Source organism: Stegodyphus dumicola, chromosome 12, assembly GCF_044657685.1.
Source record: "Stegodyphus dumicola isolate Sdum_Otavi_A_Nest chromosome 12, ASM4465768v1".
Classification (NCBI taxonomy): Eukaryota; Metazoa; Arthropoda; class Arachnida; order Araneae; family Eresidae; genus Stegodyphus; species Stegodyphus dumicola.
The window spans coordinates 42,221,223-42,235,620 of NC_140779.1; the positions used below are offsets into that span (position 1 = coordinate 42,221,223).

General features: G+C 34.9%; 2 protein-coding genes across 3 annotated transcripts in view; both read right to left on the reverse strand.

The window, feature by feature from the left end:
• The window catches only part of yata (N-terminal kinase-like protein yata), a 100,874-nt gene that overhangs the window by 68,807 nt on the left and 17,669 nt on the right, over window positions 1–14,398 (reverse strand). For both annotated transcript variants that reach the window (XM_085827653.1, XM_085827654.1), the window contains exons 4-5: window positions 8,193–8,315; window positions 173–387 (exon numbers count right to left, since the gene is read on the reverse strand). In XM_085827653.1, coding sequence (XP_085683779.1) covers window positions 173–387; window positions 8,193–8,315 — 338 coding nt within the window. The remainder of the gene's footprint in view (window positions 1–172; window positions 388–8,192; window positions 8,316–14,398) is intronic.
• On the reverse strand, window positions 8,322–14,396 carry LOC146993549 (uncharacterized). The gene is made up of 2 exons (XM_085827655.1): window positions 9,005–14,396; window positions 8,322–8,918 (listed from the first exon to the last, which is right to left on the reverse strand). Exon 1 carries the CDS (start codon window positions 10,433–10,435, stop codon window positions 9,755–9,757), a length of 681 nt encoding a protein of 226 aa, XP_085683781.1. The 5' UTR covers window positions 10,436–14,396; the 3' UTR covers window positions 8,322–8,918; window positions 9,005–9,754.

Here is a 14,398-nt window from a genome sequence, read left to right on the forward strand (position 1 = left end):
TAACAATCACTAACAAAAGACTTTTTTTTTTCCAGCGGTAATTACTATATTACTTCATGGAATTTCAGCTTATGAAAGATTACAAATAAGTACTTTGGCAAAGCTGGAAAAACCTGTACATAAATGAATGTAGCGTTAAAATTAAGACTCACAAAAATACTAGACTACTTACAAATTAGGATAGTCTTCAAGTCTTCTTGATTCATATTCAGGCGGATTATATATTTGCAAAGCTGGCAATACCTTTGTTGGTGGAGGATCTTTAGATGGAGCCATATATTCGACTCCAAAAAGTCTCCATTCTCCTGCACGATCCACAAAAATGGAAGCCATACAGATATTATTATGAGATAACTGGCAATCTTTATTGAGGAATGTCAGTCCAGACTAAAAGAAATGCAAGATTTTTAGTTATTATTCACAAATATATTTAAAGGAGGCAAATTTCTATAAAAGTTTCTGACAGCAGATTACTATTTGAAATGAGAAATAATATCTGCTAATTTAAATATATTTTTCTTTCAAAATGTCACATGTAAACAAGTTGTGAAATGAAGGACATGCTTTTCACTTTCCAAATGGAAATATTCATATTCTATAATTCAGAAAGGCTGTAAAATGCATGATATTAAAATTTCTAAGTGCAATATTATTAATCAAAAGAATATATGTGCAGTTTCTCAGTTAAATCACTGGTAACAAGAGAAAAATCCACCAATACAGAAATCAATTCCACAGTCTTTAAATACAGTGGATGGACAAAAATATGGAAACACCTTGTGAAATGCATGTTTGAAAAGAAAGATTGATTTTAATGAAATATGTAGGTGGCGCTGGCGTTTTTGACTACTGACGCCATCTATACAACTTCGTAAATGTGCTAAACAGTTCAGTTGTTGTCGGAGTACTGTTATGTGAGGTTGTCATTGCATTATGTCAGAGTTAACAGACTTCGAACGTGGGCAAATTGTTGGAGCACGTATGGTAGGTGCTTCTGTAAGCGAGGTAGCCGAGGTGTTTAGTGTTTCAAGAGGTACTGTATCGAAGATTTATTCCGCATATTTGAAAAGCGGAAAAACATCATCTGCTAAATCAAAGCGCGGACGAAAGTGTGTCCTGAGTGATCGTGACAGACAATCATTAAGGGCAATTGTGGTGAAAAATAAGAAGACCACAGCTGCAAAAGTTACTGCTGAAATTAATGTTGTATTACCGAACCCTGTAAGTACCAAAACAATTAGAAGGGAGCTTCATAAACAGGGAATTGCTGGCCGTGCTGCAATTGAGAAGCCACTCATCAGTGATACTAATGCCCGTAACAGGAAAAGGTGGTGTTTAAGTCATAAAGGCCTGGACTATAGAGCAGTGGAAGCGAGTAATATGGTCTGACGAGTCTTCTTTCACATTGTTTCCCACTTCTGGCCGAGTTTACGTCTGGAGAACGCCATCTCAAGCCTATAATACAGACTGCTTGTTGCCAAGAGTGAAACATGGCGGGGGTTCTGTTATGGTTTGGGCAGCCATATCGTGGTTCTCTGCTAGCCCCATGATAACTGTGTCAGGGCACATGACTGCCAAGACTTATGTGAACATTTTGGCCGATCAAGTTCATCCAAAGGTACAAACTTTGTTCCCCGATGGTGATGGTGTCTTCCATGACGACACTGGTTTTCTGAGCACGAGGATGAGTTGTCCCATCTCCCCTAGCCACCACAGTCACCAGACCTGAATATTATTGAACCTTTGTGGTCTACATTGGAACGGAAAGTGCGTTCTCGTTATCCACCACCAACATCGTTATCTGAACTTGCCACCGTTTTGCAGGAAGAATGGTATAATATTCCCTTGGCAAACATACAGGAACTGTATTTATCCATTCCGAGAAGACTGCAAGCTGTTTTGGATGCCAACGGGTTTCCTACATTATATTAAGCAAAGAAACATGTTTTTTTAAAGGTGTTTCCATAATTTTGTCCAACCCCTGTACATCTGTAACAACAATAAATAGAATAATAAACCATGTTACAGCTTAAAAAAGCTAAGAAACATAATGTACAGCTTTTGCGAACACATGCGCCTCAATGCAGAAAAACTGTAGAGTAGTCGGTGGTAAGCATAGCTAAACAATATGAAAACTATTTAGTATAAGATAAACAGAAATACATTGTGACCCTTGGATGAAGCCAAATAAAGACAAGAAAAAAAGGTTTACTTATTATCGAAAATGATGATAAGAAATGTGCAAATATGCTTCCATCAATCCAATGAAAGTTTCAGAAAAAGCTTCATGAATGTTGCAGGATTCTCTTACAATGAGAATGTAAAAATAATAAGATTGGAAAAATACTAAAATCAACCCAATATACTATAAAGCTTTACATTCCATATTTACAGAAGAAATTCCATTTCTTTACCCCCAATAACTTCATGAAGACTAAGCAACAAGTCATGTTTCAAAAAGTAACACCACATTTCTTGAAAAATGAAGACTGATACATGTATTGAATACAACTTTTTAAAGAATAGGGATGAATACAAATCCATGCAAGACCATAAAATAAACGTTAGCAGAGCACTGCTTGCCACTATCAAGATACCTAATCAAATTTCTGGAGCATCATTCGCATGAGAATACACAGATGTTTTCGACCATGTTTAATGAAATCGGTAGCTTTATTAATCATATTCAATGTGAAATTAAGCTATAGAATTTTTGCATTTGTTTTAGTTTTGGCACATATTTTGGATTTTATAAAATAGTCATTTTTCTCATGAAGCTGTACTTATTAATAGGGGTGCCCACTAATTGGATTTTACATTAATGTTTATGTTTGATGCTAAATGACATCCTGCTACAGAAAAGAATGCATTTCTCCAATCTAGAGTATGCCTCAAGCAAATGTCATGCTGTTCTTTTTATTGATTCAATCTGCTTCTTGAGAACTCCAATAGTTCCAATCAATGGTTCTATTAACCAGAATCGACTACAAACAACATTATTGCCAGCTATAACTCTGCAGATATAGTTCTTTCTTTTGGAAGTTGAATTTTATGCAGATGTTAAAAACAGTGTGTATATGTTACTTAGATCACATCAGGTAGATGTTGCTAATCAGTTTTTGAGAAAATGCACAACAGAAGTTGGCATGCAAATTTGGAATTCAACATAATAACAGTGACATCAGTGGCAGGGATGTGACTGGAAGTCGTTTGCAGACTCTGCCCCTGCCTCATTCAGAAGACGAACTGTGGCAAATGGTTGAATGGTTGAAAGGGAATGGAGAGCCATCCCTCAGAACACCATCCGCAATCTTATTGACACTATGCCTAGACGTGTTTCTTCGTGCATCACTGTCTGCAGTGGTCCTACATCCTACTGAGCCGACACCATTCTCGCTCTGTATTCTGACTATCATTTACTGTTGCTTGCTGTGTCTGTCATTTTTCCAAATTTCATCACTTTCTGACCACTCCTTCTTGGTGTTGCATTTTCAATGTCGAGCAGTGTATAAGAGAGGATAATAATATTTTATTTGAATATACTTTTTAAAATATATTACCATTATTAGTGATATTTATCCACTATTATATTTATAAAAATACTGAAAAATTCACAAATATTAAAATAAAAATTGAACATAAGAGCACCAAAATGTTCATAAGTCACCAAATTTAGCATTCTTTAAAATTATAATTCATATCCCAAAAAGAGAAAAATTGTTTTGATGCATTATTTTAACAACTCTTCATTCAGAAAAAAAGAAATAACTTCAAAATGTTTATATTTCACTTTTCTCCAGAATTGACACTAATTATCCTATTAGTCACTGGAATGAATTCAAATAACCCATCAAATACATATTTATCAATGAAACGCAAAAAAATATTCCTTCAAAAGGCTAATTCACCCTTGAAATGGCAGCTGCAAAAAACAGGTAAAAATGTAAGATGAGTAAAATTAAGGACCTTTTGCCTATCTTGGCTGAAATCAAGGACTTTTAAAGGCCAAAATTTTTTTCCAAAAAACCTAAGAATTTTACAAATTCTGAATTACTGTTATACGAAACCTAGAAACAGAAGTTTTCTTGGGATGAGGTATTGCCTGCTGATGTTGAGCCCTGCTTATGATATAAACCTGTAACATGAATCAATAAAAATGGTAATAATGGCATTGCAGGGAGAGTTAAGGAGAAAAATAATAAAAATAAAAATTAAGGCTAATAGAAAATGCGATCTCCCTAATTTCTACAGGCATATCACAACATACTTTTATACTGGAAATAACACTTTTGCACTCGAGGCTTTTTTCACTCGGGCGAATCAGCAACTCGAGTCGATTTTCTACAAATTTAGTGAATTTCTTACAGCTAAATTAAAATGATTTCAGATACAATTGAAAGACTTATAATGGTTCTTTTATGTCTGAATATACTTACGATCTTGTGGTTATTTTTGTGGGATACAAACGATATTCTTTGCAGTATTTCTTCGGATTCTAAGCATGTTATCAATTCTGAATTCTCTCTCTCTCCTCCTGAATTCGTCGCTTTCAATTTCACTATTCTATTACATTGAATTTTTGCCTTCTTTTTATTTCATCCTTTTCATCACCACTTTCCTTCTTTCTATCATGAAGTAGTGTATGCATATACGTAATTTCATTCTGTATCAATGAAAAATCGAATTCATATTCCCTTTAATTAAATTTCTTCATCACATTTCATGCTTATTGAGATATGTAGCTTTGAAATTAATTTTCCTCTTGCCACGAATATCGAGTTCGAACTAATATCAAAGACGCGTGTATAACAATAAACCTAAAAAACGTGTTTAAGAGTAAAAATTGGCAGCTATTTTAAACACATGTATGTTGAATACAGTCATGAAGCGATATTGTCCAAATCAAACCTAAATAAATATCATTACCCTCTGAATTATCGCATTAAATTAAGTGGTGACCGAGAATCCCCTCTCGAGTTATCACATCAAATCAAGTGGTGATTGAAAGTCACCTCTCGAGTGCAAAGATCTAACCACAGTTTGGAGAATTAAGTTCTACTCTTCCCACAATTCAGTCTTCAGGGCATTTTTATCTCAGCTCAAGGATGGGGACATGCAATTGCTTTCCCAAAATAGTACCGTAAGTACTCTGTTGGTTTGGTTTGTATTAGTTCATTTAACTATGGGAACACCCACTAGGGCTATCTACCTATAGGGAGGGATGCCTTTATGGTGGAATTTCTAAAGAAAACCAGCTTGTATCTATGTTACACACACGGGGAAACCATGAAAATGCTCATGCAGCCAGCCCATAAACCTGAAATCTATCCCAGATCGAGCTACTAGTGTTTAACAACTTTACCGCTTGGCAGCTGCAGGCCAAGTGCTTTATCAGATTAAGATTTTGCTGATCACGGTATTCACTCAATGTCTTCACTTTTAAGGAATTTACCAATGAGGTTTGCTCAATGTTGACTAGGATTATCATCCATAAATAAACAATCAGATCAATATACACTTCTGAGAAGTTTTACAAAGTTTCTAAGACAAGATATCTCTGACCAGACAGATATTTCTAAGACAAGATATCTCTGACCAGTCACAGATCTGCTGCTGAAAACATGCAGGGATATACATCCACTGATCATCATTCCTCCTCATAGCATCACAACTGCATTACTAAAACAGTCATGTTCCATAATGTTTTAAGAAATATTTTGCATTCCTAAGTCCTCCAGATATAAACACACTTAGAATCAGATGTTAAACTAAAACTCGATTCATAAGTAAAGACCACTTGTGTTCTCTCCAGTTCTGATAATCTTTGCACCAATTAAAGCAAAACCTTTACATTTACGGCATAAAGGACTTTTTCATTAAGCCTTCTGTTTAGAGTTTGCCATGATACAACAGTTCTAGGAGTGGTTGAAAGCTCTGAACTTAATTGCCAAACAGACTTTACATTAAGATGTCAAGGTATTGCCAGTTGTCGATCTTGAAAAGCAGTTGACATAGATTTATGACCTTATTCAGGCTTTCTTACAACAGTCCCAGAGTTCTGGAATTGTTTCCATAGCACAGAAACTGACTGTCTTGAAATATTCAGGCACATCACTGCTTCCATGATTGTCTGTCCTGCTTCTAAACGGCTGATGATTCATCATTTCACAGATTCTTCCAAACAATACTATGCAGTCATAACAAAAAGTTTCGAGTCCTAACAGATGGATATAAAACACTGTATTCCAGAAATTCATTCAGACATTAACTTTGTGCAAAGTGCTTGCTTCACCATTAGATGACATAACACGATGACTTGTACTTTCATTTCTGTCATTTTTATTAGATAACACTAATTAAGGATGCCTTTCACATTTTCCCTGCAAAAATGGATTACATTGATTAGATGTTATATGAAATATTTATTATTTTGGGGCAAGTAAAAATAATTTACTTGTCCAAAAATAATTTGGACATGAGTCCAAATAGATCTTTTCTAGACACTGAGTGTAGATACCATGTGAAATATTCAGTGCTTTCAGGAGGCATTTCTGCAAAGAATATTTAGGTCAATTAATATTGAAATGCACACTGAATAATGTAACACTGCAGCCTAAAATTGGAGAAATTGTCCTGGTTGGAGCTGATTTTTAAAAAAATGCCCGAATAGGCCTTCGGCAAAAGTTATTCAGTAACATTCCTGGCCATGATGGCAAAGTTTGCACAGTAAAATTAAAAGCTCAAGAAATGAATTTCTGGAGATCTAAAGGAGGAATGTAAGGACACTTTTCTTAATTTGCCATGTGAGCAGTGACAAAGTTTTCTCACTGTTAGCGACAGTAGCAAGGAAGATAATAAGAAAAAGATCAAATTGATTTTTATTTAATTAAAAGGAAATTTATTTCACCGGGACATCTTATTAACACACTTCAAAGACTTGATCTCTACAATAGAGTGACTTATGTTTTTGAGTTGCTTGCCACTAACCCAAAAAGAGTGTAGGACGTATCACTTTCTCACTCTGAACGAGAATTGAGTAATAATCGTTTCTCTTCACCACAATAACTGAAAGTAGGGAAATTAAGTTTTATTCTGTTTGTTTTTTGGTCTTGATATTCTTTTTAAAATGCGTACTTTCTATTTTATTGTGTGGCGACAATGCTTGATGTTGCATGAGAATCAAACCTGAAAACAAGAACTGGTAACTGTGAAAGATGGATGAAATGTAGTTATTGTTGGAATGATATACAGAGGGTGTTCACCCATTTTTGTAACGATTTTGCAAAGATTCATATATAAACAAACCTTAAAGCATTTAAAAGGAATAGCTTCAATTCCAGTTTCATTTCTCATTTTTTCAAAAAACAGAACAGTAGATTTAAAGCGTGGAGCCTTATCCTGATGGAACTTAACATAGTGAGGATTAAGACACAATAACACGCCGAACAAATACTAATTCAGAAATCAAACAACAAAAATCAGTCAGATGTAAACTTTTGACGTTTCTTTCCCTTCATCAAAAATGTATGAACACCCTCTGTATATGTTGTAAGGAAATTATAATAAATGTATTATTTTCTTGCTGGACTTCTTTTCAAACTGAGACTTTGAAACTCGAACAAGTTCCTTCTTTTGAAACTCAAACTTTGTGCAAATGTTAAAAACATGAGGTTACTTAGAACTTGCTAATAATTTTCTAAGAACATATAAAACTGAAATTTGCTTGTAAATTTGGATTTCTACATTAAGTACAGAACAAAAGTAAAAGCTACCATATCTACTATCTTACACTGAGTCTCATAGAAGTCTCTAACCTGTATTTGAATTGTCGCTGCAGTTCTGGAAACATACAGAATGTGAAGATGGCTATTTTTGACCGGAAACTCAAGTCTAATCTACTAATAAAAATGGTATTGAATAGTGATCACAATTCATGAGCTTTCTGGAATTGCCCTTACTTAAACTTTTTATGATAAGGAACTACATGCCATATTGTCGAACTTTTTGATTTTTCTATGTACATTTAGCTGAAAGCTACAAGATCAATTTTAATAATTCATTAATATGTTTGAATTTATAATGCATTCAACTAACATTTCTAACATTCAAATAATACAAATAAATGTTTGGTGCAATTATAGAAATAATTTTAAAAGCTTTTCTTACATAATGCAGAAAATTTCATTACTTACAGCTATTTGATATAATCCCCATGAAAGTGCCAAATTTCTTTGAGCTGGATCATAAGTACTTTTTGAAAGATGCAATTCTAAGGGTTCAACTGTTTCCACCACTAAATAAATAAGTTTATCCGTCTAGAAGGAGGGGGGAAAGTTGATGATTCAAAATTAGAAACCTGCTTACTTAAATACTTCAGCATAATTTAGTATTTCATAAAATATTATGACAGATAGGCATACTTAAAATGAAATAATCAAAACAACAAATTTAGTTATGCATTAATGATATAATCATTGAAATAAGTTCTCTTCATAATACAATACACACAGAAATTGTTTTACAAATAGAAAAAAAACTTATTTTTATTATATTTAGGGAAATTTTATTTAAAATCATTTTTCTAATTTACTTTGTACACAGTTAAAACTTGCTTTGCATAGAAATATGTTGGAAACACTTCATCTCAGTGTTCTGGCATAATGAAGCAACATTCTTACACAAGTTTGTCACTGTTTGGTTGGTTTAGTTGATTACGACGAAGCACACTAGAGCTATCTGCTTAAGGGAAGAGAAGCCTTCACGGAGGACTTACTAAGGGAAATTGGCTCATACAAATGTTACAGGTGGGGAAAACCACAAAAATATCTATGCAGCCAGCCAACTTGCCTGGAATTGAATGCAGGTTGGAATTATCAGAGTTCAGCGATTTTACCGCACAGCCGCTGGTGGGCTGGCCACTGTATAAAAAGACAAAATTCTTTATAATAATGATGTGGTATATGGCAGTGAACATAATTTAAAGATTATTATACATAAAGCTTACATAACTCAGGTACGTGCATAACATTTCCTCAGATGGATTTCCACTTCACAGAACATTTTTGTCAATGTGACTAGATCATCTTCCCTCTGCAATGGCTTCGTGGTTCAGTAAGGCACCATTTAACAAGACGAAACAAACATTTATTAAGGTAACATTCAAAGCATGATATTAAACTCACAGCAGTACATCGCTCCTACAGCATAATATATAACAATAGTGGCGCTTCCTTCTTATAAAAAGAAGGAAAAGAGCTTAGGCAATGTTGCCCATTACTCTTCTGCCATTTGAACATTTAAAACAAAGATTTTAAATGGTTATTCCCGTGTAAAGTAAATAAGTAGATAAGATCCTAAACTGCCACCAAATATATAGTATTAGTAAAAGATCCCATCTCTAAATTCAGGGGGTCGGATAAATCGTTAAAATATCCCAATTGGATGAAGAGCCAATTCAATCCCTCCCAAACCACCAAACGCAAACTCTTGACTAAACAAGGGTGCGAAGGTGAGTCTGAAAAATAAATTAAATAAGGAGGACAGAGGTACTTCCTTAAGCTATACGGCCAGGTGGTGTATATAGATTTGATATCTATATTTATATTCCAAAACATAGCTGTGAGAGGGAATTCCTTGCATAGTTTCTTTTATATATCTATATATATATATATATATATATATATAAGGGACACACAGAGCATCTGTGTGTTTTGCTTGTTTCTTGTGGTTTCAAATTCACCTTACCTGTAGGCATTTAGCATACATTAGGAACCCTATTATGCCAGACTGCCCTTGTATAGATGGGCCTGATCGAAGCTGATATATTGAAACCCAAGGAATTTGTTTCTAGGACAGAAAACACCGGACATTGTCCCAGAAAGTGAAAAAGTGTTTCCTCTTCTTCTCCACAAACTGGGCAGAGAGGAGATTCGACAAGACCACATTTATGGAGATGCTTGGCCAGATAAGCATGTCCGGTAACAATTTGAATTACCTGGCATAAGTTAGTTTTACTGAGGTGTATGAGTTTACCTGATAAGTTAAGTGTACTGAGCACCAATTTAGAATGAGCACAGTCTGGAAATTTAGACCATATATCATCATGTTTGTTCTTTATCCAGCTTCTTACTTCTTTTTTAACAGTTTGATATGAAACTGGGTAAAATGGTTCTGGGCCAGACATGGGTAATTGCGAAGCGTCTTTAGCTACTTTATCAGCTAGTTCATTTCCAGCAAAATCACAATGACCTGAGACACAGACTAAACTAATGGTATTATGGGCCTGAGCCAGAGAATTGAGATCTTGAGTACATTTCAAAACACAGTTTTGTAACTTGACACGATTAGCCAGTGCAAGGATGGCTGATTGGCTGTCAGAGAGAACATATATATTCTTGTCAACGACATTTTTAGCTAAGAGGTCCCTGGCGACCATATTGAATGCCAGAACCTCAGCTTGAAAAACAGTTGTTAGTTTACCCAGGTATAGATGAAATATAATGAAATCTTCTCCAAATCCCTTGGTTCTTATAATGGCTCCAGCTCCAGTGAAGTTGGATTTTGATCCATCTGTATAGCATTCAACTGATCCTGTTGGGATTAGGTCAATTAGAGATTCTATCTCACTCCTTTTTGGTATATAAGTTTAGAATAGTTTATCTGGAACTACTGTTTTAGTAATTACATCCTTGGGCATATAGATTATAGGGATCTCATTGCCCAAGTCCAGGCATATATCAATGTGGCTTTTCAGGTGGCTTTTATGACCGAAACCTGTCCTTTGGCACCCTGTGCCATTTTATTAAACCTATACATGGCTTTAATTGCTTTTCCACTCAAAAACAGTTTCAAGGTTGGAATTTGCAATAAAAATTCTAATGCGACAGTAGGGGTACTGTTTAAAGCCCCATTAATGCATAGGCCAGCAAGTCTTTGCACCTTCTGTAAATTGTTTACATATGTGCTTTTGTTAATAACATCCAGACCGCGTCCGTAAGAAAGCACTGGCCGGACTATGGCAGTTTAAATCCATAGAGTTGATTTTGGGTTAAGGTCCCATTGTTTGCCAATGATTCACCTGCAAAGCATTAGTACATTTGTGGCTGTTTGTGCCTTTTCTTTTATATGGGTGATCCATGTAAGTTTACTGTCCAGGTATCATCCTAGGTATTTAACGCATTCCTTACGTCTGATAATCTGGTTATCCAGATATAAATCTGCCAGTTTCCATTTCCTTCTCCACGTGAAAACTATGACCTCAAATTTTTCAGCAGAGAAAGATAGGCCATTTGTTTCAGCCCAGTGTGAAACTTTATTCAAGATCTGCTGAGCTTGATTGTGTAGGGTTCCGATATCGAAACCCTGTAGTAACACAATAAGGTCATCTGCATAAGCCTGTGACATGCCAGGTTCCTCCCGTAGAAGTACTAAGAGTGAGTTGAATACCAGGTTGCACAGGAACGAAGAAAGAATACCACTCTGTGGACACCCTTTAGTAATATCTCTCTTTACTTCACAGTCAGTGAGACTAATGCAGATATTCCTGTTTTTAATCATAAAGATGACTCATCTAGTTATCATAGGGTGAATATAACTTCCAATGGGAGCTTTATGTATTTCCTCAATGCCGATGTTATCAAAGGCTCCTACATTATCCAGTAGAATCCCAATGGCAAAGTGTCCATCTATAGTTGTTTTTTTTTTTATTCTCCACCCCAGTTGGTATAGGGCCGACTCAGCGGAGAAGCCAGGTCTAAGTCAAAAATATGGTTCAGATTGTTATCTGACTGGAGATGCCAGAAAATCAATTGCTCCAACAGTTTAAGCTGGAAGGATGTTAACGTGATCATTCTAAATGAGTTTCGTTTCTCATATGTATCTTTTCCTGGTTTGGGGAGAAACACACCTTGTGAAGTTCTCCATTCCTTCATAAAACCAAGCTGGATTCGAATATGTCCACGAAAATGTGGCCAAAAATGTCCCAACCTTTCTGGAGCAGAATTGGGTAAATGCCATCATTTCCTGGAGATTTAAAGGGAAGAAATACATCTAGGGCCGCTTTAGCCTTTTCAAAGTTCACTATTGTTTTAGCAAAATCCGAATCTAATGGACTATGAAGGAGTTCCAATAAGTTTTCATGGGGATCAGAGGTGACACTTGTGTCCCCCAAGTGAAAATTAAGCATGGTCAATAGTGTATCCAGAGAGTTTATAGTATAACTGCCATCTGGTCACATAACTGATAAGATTTGAGATTTCTGAGACCTCTTACAAATCTTACGCACTCTGGCAGTCTCATGGTAGAACTGAATATCTGTGCGGAAAAATCTCCACGAGTTGGATTTGGTTTTTGCTGATTTCACTTCTAAATTTCCTTTGTAGGATTTTAAAGTTAGACCAGTTAACTTCAGATTTATTTCTGCATTGGTCCACCAGACTCTCTTGCTAGAAGAGTACTTCCTTTGTTTGAGAGAGCATGATACTATTCAATAATGATATTTGTCAGGTTGTTTGCTTGGATATCAAGCTCCTCAACTGAACAATAATTGTCTAAAGCCTGAAGGTTAATGACATTAGAAACCAAGAAGTCCTTATAAAGATCCGAATTTGTGTTTTTAATGTTTCTGAAAAATTCAGATGGAATTTTATCCCTAATATGCAAATGTATAAGGTGATGGTCTGAAAGTGAGGGATTGTCACTTGCATGCCAATTCTCAATACAATTATAGATATCAGATGAAGTTGCTTAAACAGCATAGCAAAATCTTGTACCTTTCTCTTCTGAGGCTAACACGCAACTTTCCTAAAATACAGTAACCCACCCTCCTTGGAGAAGAGGCTACATGTGCCAGGTGTGCTTTGTTGATCGCCAAACAGTGAGCAGATACTACACCCTCTTATAAGAATTTCAGTAATTTAGCATAGCGGTGGACCTCATATTGCAGTTTCCATAGTCTTTAGCAAAATCTTAGATTTGGCCTTCTGCACACATAATGTGACTTGCTTAAAGGCGTCATTTAGTATTTTGGTGCCAAGATTGTGCACGATGCTGAGCAAATTTCTAATTTTTTTTGGGGGGGGGACAGTTTACTGTGCACATAAGGGAGATTAACACCATACAAAATTGAGAAACATGCCTGCGCTGAATAAAAAAAAAATAAGTGGCACTGGATACATCACTGAAATAGATACCGAAACAAACATTGGTACAGGACAAGATCCAAAAATATAATGCATGTATGCATGAGTGTACAAGTTCATGTATGCACACACATATATATGTATGTGTAAACACACATATATATGTATGTGTTATATATATATGTTTACATATATATGTATGTGTAAACACACATATATATGTATGCACATGCATATACTTGTGAATCCAGTCTGATAACAGAAGAGTACCTAAACATTTCTCTTCAAAGTCATCACGAGTTTGCAAATGCTCTCTAAAGACGGCACTGAGTCTGCAATTTTCCAAAGTCTGTAGGTATGGGTGTGGATAATTAAATGAAATACTAAAAACATCAAATGCAAATGTAAAATATTAGTTTACAAATTATGTCTTATAATCCAACAAACAATGGAAAAAAAAACAAGAAAAGCACAAGTTAACAACATTTAACTATAACAAAGATTTCCATAATAATTCTCATTTTTTTAAAATTTGCTTCAGAAAATCATACAGTATGAATCTAGACGAATTTTGGCATTTTCTGATTATCTGCAGCCCTTCATAAAATCATTAACTTGTTGGTAACTTTGGACAACATTAGCAAACTTTTAACCAACTAATTTTTTTATCAAGTTTATGCATAAAAGACAACAGCCATTTTCAAATTGGCAGTGAATTAAGAATTCCATGCAAGAGCATTCAATCAATAAAAATGTAAAAGAAAAAATGTTGGCAATAAAATACTTATTTTATTCAAGAAATGCATATTTCTGGTGCTTTTGTTTTCCCCATGTACATAGTAATATGTTTTCATTAAAAAAAACCACAGAAAGCTACACAAGGCTCCAGACAACTTCTGCATATTGCACTAGCCAAAACAGACATAGGCTATGCGTGTACCTAGGTTGCTAAATAAAATATTTTTCTGACACTGTTGGTTACCACATAGCTGTTTTGGTGACATACTGCTTTACCTTCTATATACATTTTCAAGGCTTTTTGGTGGAGGTGCAGAAATTAAAAAATACCCAATTTTGTTATATACAAAGAAATAATATATAAGCTATTATAAAATATAAACTAACAATTTTCATACAATTTTCATCCTGTATTATCATTTTCATAAACAATAATTATTTTAATTGTATAATCCTTAATGAAAAACTGACAATTTAAACACTATATAAATATATATATATATAAAGTAACTTTTTAACAC

Bases quoted from the DNA above. Each gene is read 5' to 3' on its own strand.
- LOC146993549 (XM_085827655.1), bottom strand. From the start codon at position 10,435: ATGGTCGCCAGGGACCTCTTAGCTAAAAATGTCGTTGACAAGAATATA.